This window comes from Vigna umbellata, chromosome 9 (genome assembly GCF_029865625.1).
Source record: "Vigna umbellata cultivar VRB3 chromosome 9, Vumbellata_1.0, whole genome shotgun sequence".
NCBI classification, from domain to species: domain Eukaryota; kingdom Viridiplantae; phylum Streptophyta; class Magnoliopsida; order Fabales; family Fabaceae; genus Vigna; species Vigna umbellata.
In genome coordinates, this window is record NC_142173.1 from 43,212,677 (window position 1) to 43,234,183 (window position 21,507).

Consider the following 21,507-nt stretch of genomic DNA (forward strand, 5'->3'; position numbering starts at 1 on the left):
GGTTATAAATTGCAAATTCAGTTAAAGTTTTCTCAACATAAAACAGCTATCCTTGTAAAAAGAATCGCAGTTGCATTAATTAAATTCTTACAGTATTCACAAGGAGGAAATTTTACAAATGAACATCAGCATTTTAAGCAAAGTTAAACCGAAAAAGGAAAGAAAATTCACTCATGCCTCCTAATCATACACAAAATGAGTAATTTTAATAATTTCAGTTCCAACCAAAAATGACACATTGGAAGCAATGAATATTCACAGAAAGCTAGCACCAAAATGAAAATTTTGCAGCTTCCCTTTTGTTGTTTACATTCCTCATACAGAAGAACTAGGTATTTTGTATTGTTTCTTCAGAAATTGAGAGGCTTCTGAGTCACTCCTGTGGCATAATATTCTTAATAGAGTTTTGGAATCAGTTCCCAGTTTGCTTTTTCCACCTTGCATTTCCATGCCACTAGCAGATTTCAAGTCATCAATCAACTCTCGCGTCTGCAGAATAACACAGATTATTGTATACTTTCTGATGGATGAAAGTTGCAAGAAAAACACTGTTATCAGTAATTAACTATATCTGTTTCAAATCTTGATAAAGGAGGGTTGTATTATTATTAGCCCCTCAGCAGCCAATGTATAATTTGTTGATACAAGAACTTGCCTATTTTGATACGGTTCTTATTATTGTTGTAATAATCATAGGGTATGTGTTAGGAAACCACAGGACAAGTAATAAAATAAGAGGAAAAGAGAATATAGAAAGGATCACAGATCCTGTTTCATTGAAATCAAGGCAAAAACAGAAGGAATAACCCTACTGCCCAGAGCTAGGCTCATTAAGAGACCAAAACTGTACTCTCCACTCTAATTTTGTTCAAAAACCGACCCCTCCCCCCACACACTCCCCTGACACTATAAAGGTAATAACGAAAAAGGAAATCTTCAAGGATCCTCCAATTCTCTCTCTCTAACTAATTCTGTCCACCTCAGCCCCTTGATTTTTTTCTCCTGCTATAAACTTGTCCCCATTTCCTTTGCTCTTTTGTTTCTTTATCCAATATATTGTTTGTCCACACATGCGCCAACGATTGTTTTTCTTTTTCACCAGGATTACCGGACTAGAAAAAGCACTTTGACTATGCCGAACATGCCCCACTACCAGCAATGAATGAACCTGATTTCTCTATCTCATTTTTCTGGTGAAACGGATACCGATAAGGCCTCACGTTAACTGGTGCACTTCCGGGGAGCAGGTTGATGCAATGCTCCTTTTGGCGTTTTGGAGGTAGACCTTCTAGGTCCTTGAACACATCTCCATATTGACCCAACGTCTGTTTTAATTTTTCCAACAAAGTTTGATTTGTTTCTTCTTCTTTCTTAGCCTCCCCTTCAATTTCAAACTTGCAAAGACTAGAACTCAAGGATTCGCTTTGCTCTATCCCTCTAAGAACTTTAATCCCTTGGGCCAAATTAAGCTTCATGATTTGCTTCTTCCAATCTACCCACATCTCTCCCAACGACTCCAACCATGCCATGCCAAGGATAAGATCAATATCATCAAGTTCGAATAAAAACGCATCCACTACGAACTCCCCTGTCTCAAGAACAATCTTCAATCCCTGACAAACCCCGGTTGTTTCTGTTTGATGCCCATCTCCCATCAATATACGCATCCTCCGCGTATTTTTCCACTCTCATTCCATTGCTTTCACTAACCTTCTCGAAATGAAGTTGTGAGACGCTCCGGAATATATCAAAATGAGAAGAGGTACTCCTTTGATCATTCCTTTTAGTTTCATCGTTCTGGGCGCATCTCGAGTCTCTTTCTCCAGCACGAAGAGACTGATGGCACTACAAACTCCATCGACGATTTGGCCCATACAGCCCACCACACTTGAAACACAGCCCTTTCTTTTTCCTATCAACCAAATCCTAATAAGATAAGTGACGCACGCCCCTCTCACGTGCTCCCCCTGACCCCTTATCATTTGCACCACCCTTCCAGTTTGGGCTTGACCCATTACTCCAGCCATTAGCTCCATACCCTTTTTGACCCACTCGTCCTATTATGTTGGATCCGGTTTTGTGACCCAAATTTTCACCTCCTATTGCCTGCGCCTCGTTCTGCCTATGCCACCCTTTGTTTCGTCCAGACACCTCCAGGTCAACAGCACGAGCAACATTCATCAAACGTCCCCTGGTTAGAGGGTTTGCAATATGTAAGCTTCGCACCTTAGCTCGGACCTCCTCCCTAAGCCCATGGGTAAAATATGAGAAATATTGCTCATCATGGAGTTTAGGAATTTGGGCGATCAAGCATTCAAATCGTCCAATATATTCATCCATGCTCCCTATTTGATTCAGCGTTGTCAATTGATCATATACACTCCCTTCCCCCATTCCTCCGTAACGTTCAAGCAACTCCTTCAAATTATCCCATGACTCATAATCATCTAACAACGAGTTGAAAAAGTGGATTGTCCCTCCTTCCATGCACAAATGAGCCAGATTTACTTTCACCATCTCGCTGGTCTCCTGAACCTTGAAGTAAATCTCCGCTCTCGAAATCCATCCCGCAGGGTCATCGCCATTTAATGTTGGTAACTCAATCCTTTTTACTGATTGTCGAAACTCCGCCAGAGCATCCCCTTCTAGGACTGTCAGACTCGCTCCAACCTTGGTGTTTTCCTTAGTCTCTTTTTTTGTTTCCCATCAACCTTCACCCTCTTCATTAATCCTCTTTTCAAAACTCCTCGTCATCAACTCCATCATTTTTGTTTGATTTTCTGCAGCTTCTTTTCTCATCTCTTCTAGTGCTGAATGATTCTGAGATGCTTGCAGACGCAACTCTTCCATGATCGCTTTCATTCGAATAACTTCTTCACATACCCTACCCTATCCTCCATTGTTCCCGAAACCACTGGTTCCCCTTGTTTTCTGCTATCTGCTCGAGTGTTAACATTCACCCTCTAATGAAGTTATCCGGCAGGTCAGACCAAAAATGTTAGGAAACCACAGGACAAGTAATAAAATAAGAGGAAAAGAGCATATAGAAAGGATCACAGATCCTGTTTCATTGAAATCAAGGCAAAAACAGAAGGAATAACCCTACTGCCCAAGCTAGGCTCCTTAAGAGACCAAAACGGTACTCTCCACTCTAATTTTGTTCAAAAACCGACCCCTCCCCCCACACACTCCCCTGACACTATAAAGGTAATAACGAAAAAGGAAATCTTCAAGGATCCTCCAATTCTCTCTCTCTAACTAATTCGGTCCACCTCAGCCCCTTTAATTTTTTTTCTCGTGCTATAAACTTGTCCCCATTTCCTTTGCTCTTTTGTTTCTTTGTCCAATATATTGTTTGGCCCAACATATATTTGGGCTGTATCAGTATGTCTACCAATGAACAACTAGTTTGAGAAAATTTTCAATAGGTTTAAATATGTTTGTTCTCTAACGATATTTGGATTTTTCTTCAAGTCTTAATAAATTTTTCATAACTTCAAACCCCTGATATTTCACCCGTGGAAAAATCTGAGTTTGATAAGTGGTCCGTTTAAAAGTTTTTATCATATTTTTCATCCGATGATAATGTGTCTAGTGAACAAAATCAGTGTAACGGCAAAGATGAAATACAACATTTTTTCTGGGACCAAAAAGGCAAGATAACTTTTGTAAGAAGTCGAAAGAAAAATCAAAACATGTTTTAAAGACCAAAAACATATTTAAACCTTTTAAACACTAACCTCATAGCCATGCAACTTGATCACATGCCGAACAGTGCAACCTGATTTTCGACCACACCCCGAGGGAGCCCATCCCCTCCTGATATAAAGAATTCCTACAAGAAGCACATCACCATTCATTGATTTTGAAACATTGGCCTACTCAAAACTCATTTTTATGGAAAAGAAAGTTCAAAAGATCCAAAGAGAGCCTATTGCAAATTGTGGATGGCATTGAATTGACTATAGTCAGATAATCTACCTTTAAGATCTCCAAATCTTCCTCTAATAATTTTGCATCACTGGGAAAGAAAACTCTTGATGGACCCCCATCTAAGATAACACGGAGTAAGCCATCCTGGTATGCAGGAAAAATGTTAAAATCACAATAATAGTAGAGAAATGATTATGGAAAGAAAGGCTAAGATACCAACCAATGATGCCTGAAGAAGACTAGTCACTATGCGGTCCCTCAGAGGCTCCACAACAATATCACAAAGTTGGCTAAGTTCCTACAATAAGTCAAAAGTGAAAAACAGATCAATTAAATTGGCAAAAGTTTAAGACTTTATCTGCATAAAATCTGGTGAGTAATGCTTGCTAAAACAGACATTTAAAAATCTTTTCGACTGAATATTCCAAGTGGTATTTTAATTTCAACATTTAAACATTCTAAAATTAACGATTTTACTCAGTACATATTATTCACACGATGTATTTGCAATTAAATGTGATCTAACAAGTACAATGTAAAACATGGCACTTTTCTAATGAGACAAACGTTACCATATCAAGTGGCTCTATAAGTGCGTCCAACCTATAGCCAGAGACACTGGGTTTGTACAAATTGTCCATAAATTGAACTCTCAGATCACAAAAGACAATTTTAGTTCCTGCAAGTGGATAATTAACCCAACAAGGTGATTAGAGAAGTCTGATTTACAAGTTAAAAAGAGACAGATTCATGTTCTCACCTGTGTACTCACAAATGCGGTCCATAGCAGCATTTATGATTTTTCTACTTCCCTCAAAAGTCCTTCTGGGAAAAACTTTTGGACTTCCCATCTAAGGATTTCTCTATTGATGAAAGGATTATAGGGAAAGAGTCAGAAATTATCAGTTTCAGAACTCTCATCAATTATCATTATTATCAATTTGAGAAAAAAAAAAGACAAACAGTATATAGATGGAATACTGACAATTTCTCATGTACATAGATGGAATATTAGAGATCAAACCCGGTAGTAGTAACAAACTTGTTTTGCATAATCATTTCACAACATATTGTAGAAATCACATCTTTCATTGATAAGTTGAATCATATCTAGCATTGCAATTTATTTGAACAGAAATTTCATTGAGGACAGAAAAAAAAGTTCAAAAAGTACTTTATGACAAATCCCCCTCCCAGTCCCAACAGAGCCTCATGGCTAATCCCATGACAATTATTTTATTTAATCCAATAAAATTTTCGTTCATTAGATAAGACATCATAATTTTAATAGTAACCATACATAACAAAATACAGATACAAAGACAACCGTTCAGCACATACTTATGAGTTTTTCAATGGACCTTTTACTTGTCCATCGCTCCCAGATGTTGTCTTCCAATTTATTCAGATGATTAATGGCATACTGTATATGCAAACAAAACTTAAATTAATACAACAACATATTGAAAGAAGATTCAGCATAAGCAGCACAAGTATAAAGAGAGGCGTTAAAACAGAAGATTATTAAGAAGAGTTCTGGAAGTCTCAATATCAGAACTTACTAGGTAAAGCAATGGTCTAGACCACTAACTATAACTCAGAAGAGGAAGGGGGGGCGGGGGGGGGGGGGGGGGGGGGGGGCGGGAGAGAGAGAGAGAGAGAGAGAGAGGCGCACTTGAAAGCCACCGATGCATTATACAATTGTATATATTGTGCAAGACAATATTGTTTGAAGAAAGTGTACGTAGGATACCTAAATTCACCAACGGTCGACGAGTACCACGGACGACAGATTGTCGACCCATCTTACGATCGCAATGTCACGATCGCAGGAGTAGCGAACACTCTTGGACGCCAATCGTTTGTGGTGTCGACACTCATTTTGTCAATGTCGACATACTGTAGTCGACAAGCCAGCAACGATGTCGTGACATTTCATATGTTTATGTCGACACAAACATTGGTCGACATATAGTGAGCGATATCATAGTAAACGTTCAGCAGTTAAGAATAAGCAGTTACAAATATTAGCTAACGCCACGAATCACGCAAGAAACTGACTCAGTATCAAACACGACCTAGCAGTTACAACTTCCAAATAGTCCACTTCGGTAACTGTCCGGATTTCCAGGTAAACGGTTTATTTTCCTGTTTTAAATATGCAAAGCACACCAGAAAAAGGTACGTTTTTTCCCTTAGAGAAATTAAGAGAGAGAAATTATTCTTCTTCTTGATCACTTTGAACTGAAAAGAGAGATATCACAGTAAAGCGTCACAGGAAGGAGCAGTGGAGATTTGTTAGGTTCGTAATCTCGGTTTCACATCCATACTGAAGGTACAGAAAGTAATAGAGTACTGAAAATGAGAAGGGAAGAAAAAGTGTATAAACTGAAAGTGACTTATTGCATTACTTGTTTGAAGTACATATGTTGGTATTTATACAGAAGTAGCCCGGTAGCAGCCTGCACAACAAGCTTTGCTGACTAGAGTCAATGGATCTAACTAACAGACAAGTCAGTATAACTGACTTCAGTTATTTACAACAAAACGCTGACTAGGCATCCATAATACTAAGTGCTTACAACATCTAGCATAGGATATACTCTACCATTTACTTAAGCAGCAGCTGGGTCCTGTAACTAGCTCTCAGAGTTGTAATTTCTACATCTAGTCCATGGCATCCAATTTGATAAATGATTTTCTAAATTCTTCTTGAGATCTTGCTTGAGAAGAAGATTTAAGGGCTACAACTCGCTATTCTTATTTTACCATGTCTTCAAAGGGGCTTATTTGTTCTTTTGGTTCACCATTACTGCACTCTGACCAGAATTATTATCGATCATATTCAGATGTTTTTCTTTAAAAAAAAAAAAAAACATGATTATACTTTTGTATTCCTCCTCAAGTGTTTTGCTTATTTTCTTCCTCCATTTATTAGAGTAGACTATACTATTGATATTTATTGTACTGTAAATCAGTTTGCTGTTACATAACTTTCAGCTGGACTAAGTGACTACTTTATTAGTGTCAGTACAGTTTGTTAGTTCAGTTAGTTTGTTTTCTTAATCAGCTATAAATAGCTGAATCCTCTTTCTTTGTAATTGGATTTTAGAAATACAACTCACCATTTCATCTAATAAAGCTTTATCTCTATTATACTTCATCTTTTACCATTTCTTATGCTGAATTTTAGCCCATATAAAATTCTTTATGAAACCTGGGTTTAGGGTTTGGGTGTTCTTTTAACGAGTTGAATGGCGATGTGTGATCCATGTAGCTGATCTAACCCAGGAGGATAAGGGTTTGTTGTTGTGCTATGCAATCCTTTATGATGCAGGTACTAGTAATATCAAGAAGACATAAGTTTAAAGAGCCAGACACCTCATTAACTTCATACTTTCATTAATTTGATGTTATTGGGAACTGCTACAAAATCTGAGAAATATCTGATAACATCTTTACGTACCTGAGACTATTTTAGAGTATCCTAGACAATCTGTTTGGATTTCTTTTTATTTTGTATTTAGTGATTTGTTTTCTTATTGAATTAGGATCTTTGTAATTATAGGTCAATGGTATATTGTAAATAGGAAAATTATTTCCTACACTTATTGCATTAAGTCTACATAAAGAGACTATATTTGTTGTGAAAGTTTTGGCACCTCTGCATTAGTTTTTTCTCTTTCAACTGGAACAATTGTAATAAAATGGTCTAATAGATCACAATTTATTCGGGTTTTCAGCTCAGTAACTTGTTTCCTTTCAGTAAGAATTTGCTAACGTGGAATAGAATGATACATATGCAGCAGAATCCTAAACAACTAAATAAATCAATATCAAAAAGTAAAAGGAAAGAAAAAATAACAAACAAGAAACATGTAACACATCATGCTAGTCTCTTTGTGGATACCAAAAATAAAAGGAAAGAGAAAAGAAAAAAACAGAAAAAGAAATATGTGACACAGCATGCCAATGTCTATACATCCAAGAAAGACCCTTCCCTGAAGACAACATGGACAGAATATCACGAGGAAGCGAAAAAAACTACTTAATTTCTTATAATTTTATGTTTCTGGCACTAGAGTAATTCTAGTAACTTTATAATTAGTATTTTAGTTTTGTCGATTTATGCCATTTTGCTTGTGAATGTTCATACTCTTAACTAAGCTTCATTTATTTTATTAATGGTCAGTTATTTGACTTGGACATAAAGTTTTGACAAGGTCTATATAACTGATGTATCCAGCTATTAGACAGCCAAAAATATTTATGTCAAAAAAAAAAAAAAACTAGCAGCCAAAATATGTCGAGTTTTTCCCAGGTGTGTGTGTTCACTAAAAGCCCCTAAAGTTTAGGTCTTCTTCTGTCTTATATTCTACTTTAATTTCTCCCAAAAAAACTCCCTATTCAATTAGCTAAGTAGTTAGCAACGATTCTCCAACTTTACAAGGTCCAACTTTTCCCGCGTTTCAAGTCTTGCATCTCAATCCTTTCATTCACTATACCCACATTAACTATTATTTCTAGCGCGGTTGTACCAGTTTCAAAGTTCTAATTATATTCATGTGTAGCCTAAAGTAAAAATGAAAGGAAAAATTCAGTTCAACCTATATGGATTACAGATTCAAATCATACTCCAAAAACGGGTACCTAAACATATACTATTAGTTTGGCTTATAACAAATAAAAAACTATAAGGCATTGACAGTAAACCCTCCAAAATGCTAATGACAGACTACCTTTCATATTTATAATACAGTGAAGAGAGTACCAACAGTATATACTAAATTTCTTGTACAGCTAAACAACTGTTTTATCATGATTGAATCTCTGAGAATTTTAAAAAAACAAAAATTCAATTCTGCATCATCTCTTTAACACCTAACATTTTAGTATAATATTTCAGCAGCATCCACCAATAAATTAATACTAAACAGAACTAGGAGGTTTCCAATACAACCGTACATTTTTCTATCCAACCACATACGAACTTCAAAATTTTCAAACAATGTTGTTGAAGGAAAAAATGGCTGCTAAAAATTACAAGAAATCTGTAATCCAAAATGAAATACAGAAATTCTAAAAATAATATGACAAATTTAACCAGAATGAAAAGCAGATCATTAAAAAAGTTTCTTGAGCGACAAAGGAAAATGTAATATCCTCACAACCACAGAAACAAGAGTGAAAATAATACAGGTATAATCAGGTTTGCTTGAACTCACGTATAATGTATTTAATTGAACGCAAAGTGTTGGAGTTGTTAGGACACTAATTTGGCTGGGCTTTAACTCATCAGGCTCAGGCACACGAGTATCAAACAGTTCCTTCTTTACAAAAGCCTTTATTCCAGCTTCCTTTTTGTACCGTGTGAGAATAGGCACTGGTGGTATTAGGTCCTCCTTGCTGGCTGTGTAATTAAAGGGACACCTTAAGATTAATAACTCACAAGAATGTAGTGTCTACAGAGTATGCATAATCTTAACAGAGGATGAAAACTGATACATATAAAAAAATCTTTTTGGAAAACATTAGAAAAATATGCATTATGCACTAATGACACCATCTACTCAAGAACATATTATAGTCAAGAAATTGGTAATGGTGAGGATGTAGGCAATACACTAACATTGGTAAAATATTGTAACCACCAAATTTTACAATGCATCAATCAAAAATTTGATCACATCAGCCTTATAATTATCAAGCTAACAAAACACCACATAATCAGGTAACATGATTAGAACTTTAAATCTTGATGAGACAGCAGAATAATTAAAATGTGGTTAAATTTATCTCTAAATAAGACTAAAATGAGAACGTCTAATGGGGTTTAGGGATATTCTTGTACCATCAGTTAACTTTGGAGACAAGGATGCAAAGCAAATTCTTAAAGACACCATAATAGAACAGGGTTAATCCAGCTCCTTATGATGAAAATCATTTTCAGTATTTCATGAAGAACAGATCCCTAAACCATCATTAAATTGTCTTACGCGAACACTCCACAAAAAAAAATATGCAGTTTCTACTCACCCAATCATTAACAACATTATTTGCATACACTTGAAGAGCGTTGTCAATGCCCCGAAACAAGCTATTCAATTCTGTAAACCTCATTGGAACTTTGAGACCAAAAAATTGATCAACTGTCTGCACCCAATAAGATATAAAATCAATTATAATTATAGTTATAGTTATATTATAATGACAATAAAACTAATAAGTGGCTCCGTGACCAAAAATAAAGAAAATTATTTTGGATCTGACTCCTCTAAAGTGAGTAATTATTCACTTTAAAGGTGTTAAAAATATGATTATGCTAATCAGGAAATATTGAATAGCCTTAATTTTGGGGATTACATTTTTTCCCTTTTATTATATCAATATTATTCATCAAAAACAGAATCATGTCTGTGCTTATAACACAATTCCGGTAAATCTTTGTATATGCTACTGACAGATCAAGGTTCCATTTTCCTCTCTTTTTCTCTTTTCCTTGCAGGTGAACAATACCACACCTCCCATTGGCCATTGATTGGCAGCTTTCCCAGCCACCTAAGTTAACGCCCATTGCAGTCACTGACACCCTCAGCAAAACCCACCCGGTCAACACTCTGCTTTAAGCCGTCACATGGATCCCCATGTACAGTCTTTCTAAAGTATGTGAAGTTTAAGTGAACACAGTCAAATGACAGGTGAATCACCACCCACTCATCAAAAACCCCTTCCTGGTCTTTGATGGTCCTTCCCTTTGTCTGGCTATTTCTATCACGGCCTCCTCATGATGTACCTTGGAACCCGGCACCAGTGCAACTTTTACAAATGTTCAACTGATTCCATGAGATAAATTGATTGGATCAAATAACTACAATACATGGGCAGCTGCTGTCACCCATTGTTCCATGGATACGATCTTGCCAACAACTTAATAAACCAGACAGTGGATATTTTTGCTGAATATTAGTAAAGTGGAAGTCATGCAAGTGAGCAACTGAAAATATGTAAATACATTTCTGCAGTCTTGGATGTCATTTGAGCAGGAAGGAAGCATCCATTTGATAACTAAGTTTCCAATCGCAGAATCAAGGTTCCAAATGATGAAAAGAACCTATAAAAATATCCCTTTGCCAAGTAGGAAGAACTCTTGATTAGTTGAACTATTTCCATTGTTGATTAGTCTATATTTTCTATCTTTTTCTGAGATAAGGGGAATTATGGTTTTTTTCTTTTCTTATAATGCATAATACCAACAGGAAAACGATGCAGATATGGTCAAACATAACTTACAAACATACACTAGAGTAAAGTTTACATTGGGAGATAATGAAAAATTATGGTGTTACACAACCTTATAATAATAACTGCATTCTTACCTCCTCAATAATCCTGTAAACTTCCACAATAGAACCAGCATGCCGCTGTTGAGGAGATATTGGGTCCCAGTGCTATGAAAGTTTACTAATAAGTTAATACAGCCTTTGTTCAATGAGGAAATTTAGTAGAACTATAGAAGCAGCATAAAAAATGAAGAAAACTTGTAGTTACACCATTGCAAAAGTAAAGAATTATTTTAATAATAGATTCTCGTGACTCTGTTTCTAAACCTTTTAACAAATAAATATATAAATTATTCTTAATTATATATAAATACACTACATACATACATACATACATATATATATATAGAGAGAGAGAGAGAGGGGGGGGAATAAAGCAGTTTCTCACTTCAATCCACAGTGCTGTGCTGCCTATACCTTTTGATTATGCTATTTGACTCTACTTAATTATTCTTTAAAAAATTAATAGTGATTTGGTGTACAGACTACTGGTTTTGATTATTAATGACAGACATATATCTTTAGTAATTCTTTTTTACTATTTTTGGGAAAATGTATGCACTATAAATTATCTGCACTGAATCCTTTATTACCAAATTTGGGGTCAGCCACTCCAGGATTAAGTACTCTAACGCTAATTTAAATATACAATAGATATTACAAAAATAATCTTCTAAAAAGAACAATAAAACTAGACCTTGAGAAAGGTCTCTGTAATAAACATAATCAAAACAACTGGAATTTGACAGTATAGCAATATTGATAAAGGATTTACCTCTTGTTGAAAAACCCGCTCTACCCAACCTAAAATTCTTCCAAGCTGTGAATTGACCCAACGTAACACCAATGTTCCAGATTTTGTCTCAATCTATAACAAGTAAAAAGAGCAAGGACCAAAGTATAGAATAAATAATGATAGGACAATAGAAGGATAGATGACAAAAGACCATGGGTCTGTTTGGAGAAAATGTCTCCATAAGCACTTTTAGGAGAGAGAAAAAGAAGGGAAAATGAAATTAAGTTCTCGAAAAGAAATTTGACCACCTAACCTGATAGAGATTCAATTTCTTCAACATGATCTCAGCATTTTCTTCATGGCATACAGATGCAATAAGTGCCATTATGAACTGCTCTAGACTTTCAGCTGCAGGGAATACAGAAATGACATCCTCGGTTAAATGCTCTGCACCATCCAGAAAGGGTTTCTGAAAAAAAAAAAAGAAAACAGATTTTCAGTGATTTTGAAGATATATTCCATAATGTAATCATAATATATCTATATATATACACACACGCGCGCGCACACACACACATACATATACATATATATAAACAAACCATATATATATACTCACCAGTCTGAGCCCATAAAGTTTGTGAACTAGTGATCCAGATACAACAGTTGCTTGAGGATGCCTTTGAGATAAAACAGGCAAGAAAGTTACAGATTCTCGTTTTAGGAGCTTCTTGAGTTCTTCTGCAAGCAATGCCAAGGGATGCTCGTTTGACATATCAGTTCTTTCAACAACCTGCACTGTCTGCAGAAAGTAAACAGATTCCTTAAATCTAAAAGATAGGCATAACAATGGACTACAAAAACAATGACATGCTCTATCCAACAGTTTGCAATTTAAAAAGATGAAAACATAAAAGCAGATGTTCGCACAAGCATTCAATTACATAGCAGAATCAAGAAGACATAAAACAGTTTTAGGAACACATCTGATTCCAAATTCTACAATATATATTTAAAGCTTAGCACAAAATCAATCAAAATATAAATATATATAATTAAGTCATGCTTAAAAGATATTCACTTTAGCATGTATATAATCAATAACAATGAACAGGAAGCTTTGTGAGTTGTCTATCATTTACCAGTCAAGTGGAAGATACTAATAATTACCCAATTAGGATTTCAATGGAGATAAAAATTGAAAGAACAATGTATCCAAACACCTTTGCAATTTAATACTCACCCTTGAAAATGCATTCTTAATTGATGAAGATATATATATCTCTATCTGATCACGATCACTAATTGGCAGGGATTGTGAAGTCTGCAGGAAAATAGTAAAGTAACTTTTATAACTGAAATTTATAGCCTACCATAGTATTTGTATTTTATACAAAATTATCCATCCAGATGTGAAAGATATCATTGAAAAGGACTACACACAGTTTCTGGTTCTTCCAGTAGAAGCCTCCTGGTAATCATTGCAACTGCTACAATCTTTTCCATAGTTGCTGAACCCTAAAAGTATGTGAGAGGTTTTGTAAACCAAAAACTAAAGGTGCAACACAAGATATCATAATTACTTGGTAACAAATCAAAAACAAAGCTTTTGAATAGAAAATAAAAGGGGAAAAGAGTTCAAGAATATTTGTTTTAAGAGGGCAAAAACATAGAAAAACATAGTCAAGCATCTGATCCAGTACTACCTAACAACTTAATAAGTTGAACAAACCTCGTTGAAGTGCATATGGTAATCTCCAAGCTGCTTGTCCGTCCATCTCTGAATTGGTGTTAAGAAAGACTGTAAGAAAGATAGATCCCGTTCACCCTCAACCTTGGAACGCAAGCTTTTCAAGTGCAACCTCTCTTGTTGGCCTCTTTGCTCCATTAGTGGTATTTTATTTAATTGCTCAAGTGCATGCAATAAAACGCCATGCTCCCTTGTGATAACATACTGCATCCCCATAATGAAAAAGCAACATTAAATAATGATTGAAGGAAGAGTTGTGTCCCATTATTCGAAAAATATTAATTAATCAAATAGTACAGTATCAAAAAGAAAAAAAAAAACAGCCAAACAACAATGGAAAATACACTGAATGCCTAATAATCAACATATCCCAATGAGTGGAATTTTAACAACGCAACCTTAATCTTGATTACTATCAAACAAAAAGACTTCTTTGTCTTGATAAGGATACATGGATTCATCCATATATCTCTAATTTTTCTCATTATTCAACAAAACCTTTTGGCACCATCCATAGGGATTAGTCAAGAAGAATAAGAATTCATTTTCAATTTCCCTAATGGTGTTCATCTCCAGGGTTAGATTACGGTCTAAAGCCATATAAGTCAAACTGCTTACATTTCAGAAGAGAAAACAAAGAGAAAATACGTGAAATGAAACATTTGTATATATAGAGTGAAATATGAAAGAAAAAAAAAAACACAGAAAAACAAGGCCACGAAGTGGTAATAAAATTAGTCCTACATGAGAAAGACAAGTGTTTTGTTCAAGGTCTCTTGCAACTACAAATAAAATGAGGCAGTCAACAGCAGTCCAGTATAGTAGTTCAACTTTAAAATCAATTGTGATTCTTAAAAATAACATGAAAAGAAAATGTGATGGCAACTACCTGACGAAATAAAACCCATGCATAGCAAGTGTGATGGATTGTCTCCGTGATTCCTAAAACTCTCCATGTTGACTTCAAAAGTTCAAGAATTTCCTCCACTTCCTAGAAATTAGAAAGACCACGGATGACAATTCAGAATCCACAAAAGTGATACAATCTAATTTCTACTTTACCTGGTAGCTTCTCAAATAAGAGTTTCATCACAATTAATTCTTCTTAATAAAATAGAATTCTGTCTTAACAGCAGATTTCAAGTAAGTAAATACATGTTGATAAAAACCCTCTGTTTCTTTTCCAATCAAATTTGGAAAAGTTATACATATCACTTGCACAGCCCATGTACTCAGGAACCACAGACCTTATCACAATTCACTTTTTTAATAACTTAATATTCAGAATATAAATAAATAAAGCAAACATAGCATAGCAATAACAATTTAAAGATGTAATGGCTGAACTTCTGCTATAATATAGCCTTGGAAAGTAAAAGACACCAACCTCTGTCAGTTTTCCTTCATCAAGCATGTCAAACACGCTTAAAAGTAACTTCTCGTATAGTCTGACATTTAAGTGATAACCATCTGACCAATGGCATATTTCACCAGTTAAGTCACCCCGAGCTGGCCGCTCAGCAAGTGGAATTGCAATCTCCCTTAGGGATCTCAAGCATTCTGTCCTTTGAAGTTCACCACTTGAAGATGGGAGAAACTTAAAAATATAAAATAAAAATCATGTTAGTCACAGCCAGTCAGGCCACACAAAAAGGTATGCCAATTCTTATGACCTAATGCCAATAGAGGATAGGTAAAATATGAACATCAAAATGGAGAACCACACACCTCTGCTTCTTCAATCTTGGCCAACAGAATCCTCAACTCGTTTGTCTTGCGTCCAGATTCACCAAATCCAACAGCAGGGTGATTAACAAGCCCCTCCTCCAAAACTTTTAACTATACCAGCACAAATTTGGAAATGTTCAACATCGACTAAAAAAACTATTAGAATGGCATCCTCATCTTTTCATTGACACATTAACAAGCTAGTAGTGTATATGAAGGAGATCACAGAAACTTCTATAATGGATCTTACTACCTGCCGCTTTTGCCAGCGTATAAACGCCTTCTTATCAGAAAATTCTGAACGTGAAATACAGCAAAGCAACTCCAAAGGAACCAATAGAGTATCCATCCTTTTCCCCACCTTACCCACAAGAGCATTTAGCAAGCCTTGTCTGGTTCTAATATCCATTGACTCGGATATCTGCATGCAACAATTATCTATAAATGAGTGCAGGATGTAGAAAACGTAAGCAAATACAAATTTATGATTTTCTTGATTTTCATGGTTTGCAAGTATTAGTTGTCTCATTCCACGAATTAGATGGACGATATCCCTATTAGTAGCACTAGAGGTAGAGGCAGACCAAATAAAACTATATGCAAAACTATTACGAAGGATTTAAAGGTCAACAATTTGTCCAAAGACTTGATTCAAAAAAGAATATTATGTACCTAACCACCCCTAGTAGGAAAAGGCTTGGTTACTATATAGTTTTGAATATAAATTCAGAGGCAAAGAGCCCATGCTTATGAGTATGAGCCCAACATAAGAACAATTAAACAGAATCCAGAATGCATATTGAACTGAACACAGATTCAATGCCCACCAAATCAGACGAGCCCCAAGTCCCTTTAGGGATTGAATCCCAGTGTCTTCACTTTACCTCTACTTTAGCTACTAAACCTCAAGACCTTCTGTGGCCAACAAACAAAACAAAAGGCACAATGCCAAAAAAGTAAGATCTTATCACCCTATGATAATTAACTTTCTATAATAGCAGACAAGCTTCCAAAGTCGATATCGGTAAAATGTAATTCATCCTCTAAACTACCTCCCTCAGCAAAAGAGGAAGCCACAATGCTATAAAGGGTTTAAAAAATTATCATTTTCATTAGAAGAAACCAGAGGCCAATGCATATTATAAGAGCACACTTAAAGTATGTTGCCAAAATAAACATTAATAAGAAGCATAATGGTAGAAAAAAATCAATGGGAGGACCAAAGGATCAAACCATAAGTAAATAGAACATATGTCCATGTATACCTCCATTTGAACTCGCATGGTTTCCAGCAAGCCAACTAATCCAGGAGCACTCTGAGACTGGGATACAACACTTCCACTTTTGCTACGCCCAAGCTTCCTGATCAAGCTGGATTTTTTATCTTTCTTTTTCTCCTTTGATGGGACAATCAGACCCCTGATAAACAAGAAATACATCAAAGAGTTCACATATAAATCTTTCACGAGAAGATATCCCCTCAAATTAAACATGTCTTAGCAACATACCCTGTGGCTCCAGCACAGGCCAAGAGGATCTCATACGCAGTTTCACGAAGATCATCATCTGATATGCCTAGAATCGGTAAAACCAGAAATTAGGAAATTCCTGAGAGCTTTCATTTGAACCTTTCAATTCAAATTTGAGGCTTAAAACATCAAGATGTAATATCTTAATGTTTTCAACAAAAGAAGAAATTATTAGGATACTATGAAGGATGAGAAGTACAAAGAATAGGGATAAAAAGTCCTGCTAGAGCTACAAAACAAAATATACAAAACCATCATCCCAAAAGAGACCTCCATCATCAATGGATATCTGTTATAGAAACACCCCTTAACCCTAAAACAACAATGGGTCGACACCAGATAGAAGCCAAGAAAACTATTCTGCGACAATACAATGAGAAGGGAGAACTTTCCAGTCAACACATGTCTATGACCATGCAGAGGCACAAGGGCAAACAGAAAAATGTCAGATTCCTTCTTTATACAGGTTTCCACCATTGCGATGACTTTAATGACTCAGCAATCAACAAATGGTGGCTTCATGTATGAGATTTTACCTTACAACAATTGTTAGCACTGTTGGTTCATTCAATTTACTTAATCATATGAATCCTTCATATTCTAAATTGAAATACTATTCTTCTGACAATATTTACACAGCTTAGGAGTGTGAAGATGAAACAGCATAGCCAACAGACAAGTTTTCTAGAGAAACCACCTGTGGAGAAGGAAGGCAATTTCACTGCAAGATCTGAAGCATCATTAAGAGTCCTTTTAGCTCTAACGCCTTCAACAACTGAAACATCATCATCATCATCAAAATCTTCAATGTCATCCACAGTTAGCTCCTTTTCTTGAGTAGTGTCAAAAGACTCAGATCTCGATACACTAGATAGAATTGGGGATGGTGGAAAAACAGAAGGAATGGAAACAGCTACAGGAGGCACTGCAGAAACAGGAACAGTTGGTGGCGGCCTTCTGGGAGGTGAACCTGAAGACTCAGGATCAGTGACCAAATAAAATTCACCGACTGAACCTGTATCACTCTGTTAAAGCCAGGAACATTTACAATCCAAACATGATCCACAAACGATTAAACAAAAGCTTTGAATGAAATGTGATAAAATCAAAACTTATAAAGCATGTCATGACAGTAAAGAAAATAGCTCAACAGTTTCGAAGCTGCATCGTATTCCTCCGCAAGTATTAATAAAAGAGCAGAGTTGGCAGACTAGTCATAGCATGTTTAAAATGGCAAAATGCAGCAGTTACATATAAATATAGTAAGAAACTAAGAATGACTTCAGTATAAAATTGTCATTAAGAAGTGCACAAGCCAAACCAGTACTTCATTTATAATATTAATACTTAAACTTGTATAAATGGGCCTAAATAAACAATTTAAAAATAAATTCAAACATCAAAAAGGTCATATCTAACATACCATTTGTGGTAACCCAGTATGATCATGATAATCTCTAATTGCTTCTGAAAGTTCAAGCATTGTACCTGCATTGAAGGAAGTTAGTATTAAGACAAGGAAAACTAAAACAAACAAAAAAAGAAGGATGGTAACTGATAAGCAAGGCAAAAGAGCGAATTCAACTAACTCTTTTTTGCACAGTTGAGGACATAATCAACACTGACTTGATCTAGATCCACATCATCCAGTGTAACTGCACCAGGTGGCATTACAACTTTCTTGATTAAGCTCCCTGAAAGTATAAAATCAAGAAGAACTCTTCTGTCCCTCCTGTATCTCTGGAGAAGCTCTATGGCATTCTCTCTGCAGCCCATCAAATCACCAAAAGTAAGGGTCCCATCACATGATAAAGTAATGAAGGAACAAAAAGACACTTACTCTTCCATTGCTAATAAAACTACAATTATATTGAACTCCGGCCAACTTCAACAATTGTGCTATTTCTGCAACACAGAGCTGAAAACTATAATAACAATGAATGCCACAGGATAATATGTAGCATACAAAATCAAAACACTAGAAAACTAAAATCTCACACTCCCACCATAAATCAAGGCCATTCCAAAAAAAAAAAGTTGCAGAACAAAATTGACATTAAGCAAAACAAGAGATCAGATTCGACCCAGTTCAGATTGTTCAAGCATTTCATTAAAAATAAAGTGAAAAGCTAGAACTTTCAACAAAAAATCAAGAACCCAAGTTTATTTTTTGTGTGGGGTGGTGAACCACGTGACAAGAACTACGTTTTGATGTTGAAACAGTAGATGCCCTTTCTTTCCAAGTGAAGCAAAGAAATCGCTACCTGAATGGATCTTCAAAATGTGGAGAATGGAGAAGAGAGAAAAGAGAAAAGTCAAATGGGTATGTGAATTGGATGCAGAAATTGAAGTTTTCTGGTCACTTGAGCTGAGCTGTGAGGACTCTTGTGAGTAAAAGCAGAGCGAAGTAACCTCAGCCAGCTCTCACAAGAAATCGGAGCAATTCCGAGTTTCAATTTCAATTCCAAATTTCGTATGGATCCAATCCAAGTTCTATTTTTCGTTTTCAGAAAAGCAAAAGTTTATGTCAATATATGCTTGTTTTTATTTTTATTATTATTATATTATATTATTATATATTTTTTAACCTCTTACAATAGTATTATTTTGTTTTATTCACATTGGTTTTTTTAATTCCTCGTAAAACTGATGGTGCAGTTTGTACTTGGAAACTTAGTTGTAGCTTGTAGAAAGGAAAATAATAAAGGAATATGGTCAGAATTTAATAAAAGAAAATAATAATATTATACAGGATATATTTGTTTTTGGGTTGAATCCTTTCGGGGTGTCTAAAAATATACAATATTTTCTTTTTCTTATAAAAGTGTAAAAAGTAAAAATTAATTTGAAAAATATGATATATTTTTGCATTATTATTTAGATGAAAAGACATTAATTAATGAAGTCAATCCTTTTTTTTCTCTCGGATATACTAATTGTTTATTTTATTTTACTTTTTCATTTCACTTTTCCAATATATACTGTGATTTCTTTTCCTGTAATCTCATTTTTCTTTATCTATCTTCTTCTTCCTTGCATTATTTGTTCTTCGTTTCATTTTTTTCTTCTTCTTCATCTTCTTTCATTTTGTCATGTTGTTAACACTTGATAGTGATTCTATCGATTATGAGAAAATTGAGAGTATTTTAATTGAATGATGATAGAAATTGTAAATATTTTATTATGACGATGATAAATTTTTTGAAGAATTTGTATGAACATAGCATGAATTAAATTAAATTCATATATATATATATATATATATATATATATATATATATATATAGGAAGAAAGAAAGAATATGTTATTAAGAAATAAATCCATACTAAACACCTTTTTTGTAACTTTTAACATGTAAAAACATTGATAAAAAGTTCCTAGACTTTCTTATCAAATATTAGATTGTCCATAGTGTTAATATATAGTAGTAGGATTCCATAAATAGTTTAGTCTCATACTAGTCATTGATCATTTTGTTAAAACGTCTAATGGTTATAAACAAAATTACTTAGTATGTCTTCTTTATTAGGGCAAATCTATTTCATATATGTCAGTTATAACAATATTTACTTTATAAACAGCTTTAGTGGGAAAATAATTGAAAGTTGTAACACTTGAGTTATATTGGATGAAAGTTTGAGTTTGTTGAGATAAACAAGTTATATGATGAAAATTTGACTTTGTTGAGATAAAGAAAATAATCTTAAAATTAGTAAATTATTACTTGAATGTATGTTGAAGATCCTTAAACTTTAGCTAACAACGGTATCAACTAAAAATAAGATTAATGTATAGTACATAAGTGAACGTAAACTTTATTTTACAAGTTAATTTTGTAAGGTTAAGTTATGTTTAACATTTTCTTCTTAACATATTATCAAAGTCATATATTAGAGTTTATCATAATAAAGTTTGTTGTTTGTTAGATATATTATTTTATTTATTATGTAGTCAATTATTGATTCAACTATTAATATTTAGTCTCATGTTAAATATGTATATGTCTTGAAGTGGAGTATGATGAAAGTTTCACATAGATTATAAATAAAATCAATTCATAATATATAAATGTCTCTAAACCTTATTTTCTTGTAAGACTGAATTACAAATTATAGTTACTTTTGTTCTTTAATAACAACTTTTTTTTTCATTTCCCTCTCTCTCTCATCACCTATTAATCAGTCATGTAATTTTTTTTTATTTTCAATATATCATTTATCATTTATTTATTTTTCTCATTATTATTGAATTTTTTATTGCTTTACCACTTTACAAATAAAAGACAATGTTTTTAGAATGTTTTCATTTGTTTATTTACATATATATTTTATGTGATGATAAATAATAAATGTGGATTTTGAAGTATCAAGCTAAAATGTAAAAATATAGAATAATGCCTACAACGAGAATTACATAAGATAAAAGATTCATTCAGAAAAATCTTGATTAGGATGTCTCCAATGAACATAAATTGAAGTATGGAAATGGAG

The 21,507-nt window shown here is 34.5% G+C and overlaps 1 protein-coding gene and 1 pseudogene across 1 annotated transcript; both read right to left on the reverse strand.

The window, feature by feature from the left end:
- Positions 1-52: 52 nt before the first annotated feature.
- On the reverse strand, positions 53-19,512 carry LOC124837781 (protein unc-13 homolog). The gene is given in 29 exon segments (XM_088098646.1): positions 53-489; positions 3,741-3,775; positions 3,778-3,835; positions 3,982-4,077; positions 4,154-4,231; positions 4,506-4,612; positions 4,694-4,752; positions 4,754-4,796; positions 5,275-5,356; positions 9,159-9,343; positions 9,966-10,086; positions 11,310-11,381; positions 12,049-12,141; positions 12,323-12,478; positions 12,629-12,811; positions 13,253-13,333; positions 13,453-13,527; positions 13,742-13,963; positions 14,649-14,750; positions 15,147-15,356; positions 15,488-15,598; positions 15,741-15,908; positions 16,753-16,906; positions 16,996-17,062; positions 17,714-18,041; positions 18,440-18,504; positions 18,606-18,781; positions 18,857-18,921; positions 19,281-19,512. Coding segments are annotated over 28 exon segments (3,309 nt in total). The 5' UTR covers positions 18,865-18,921; positions 19,281-19,512; the 3' UTR covers positions 53-315.
- LOC148193622 (uncharacterized) lies at positions 498-2,900 on the reverse strand (annotated as a pseudogene).
- Positions 19,513-21,507: the final 1,995 nt, after the last annotated feature.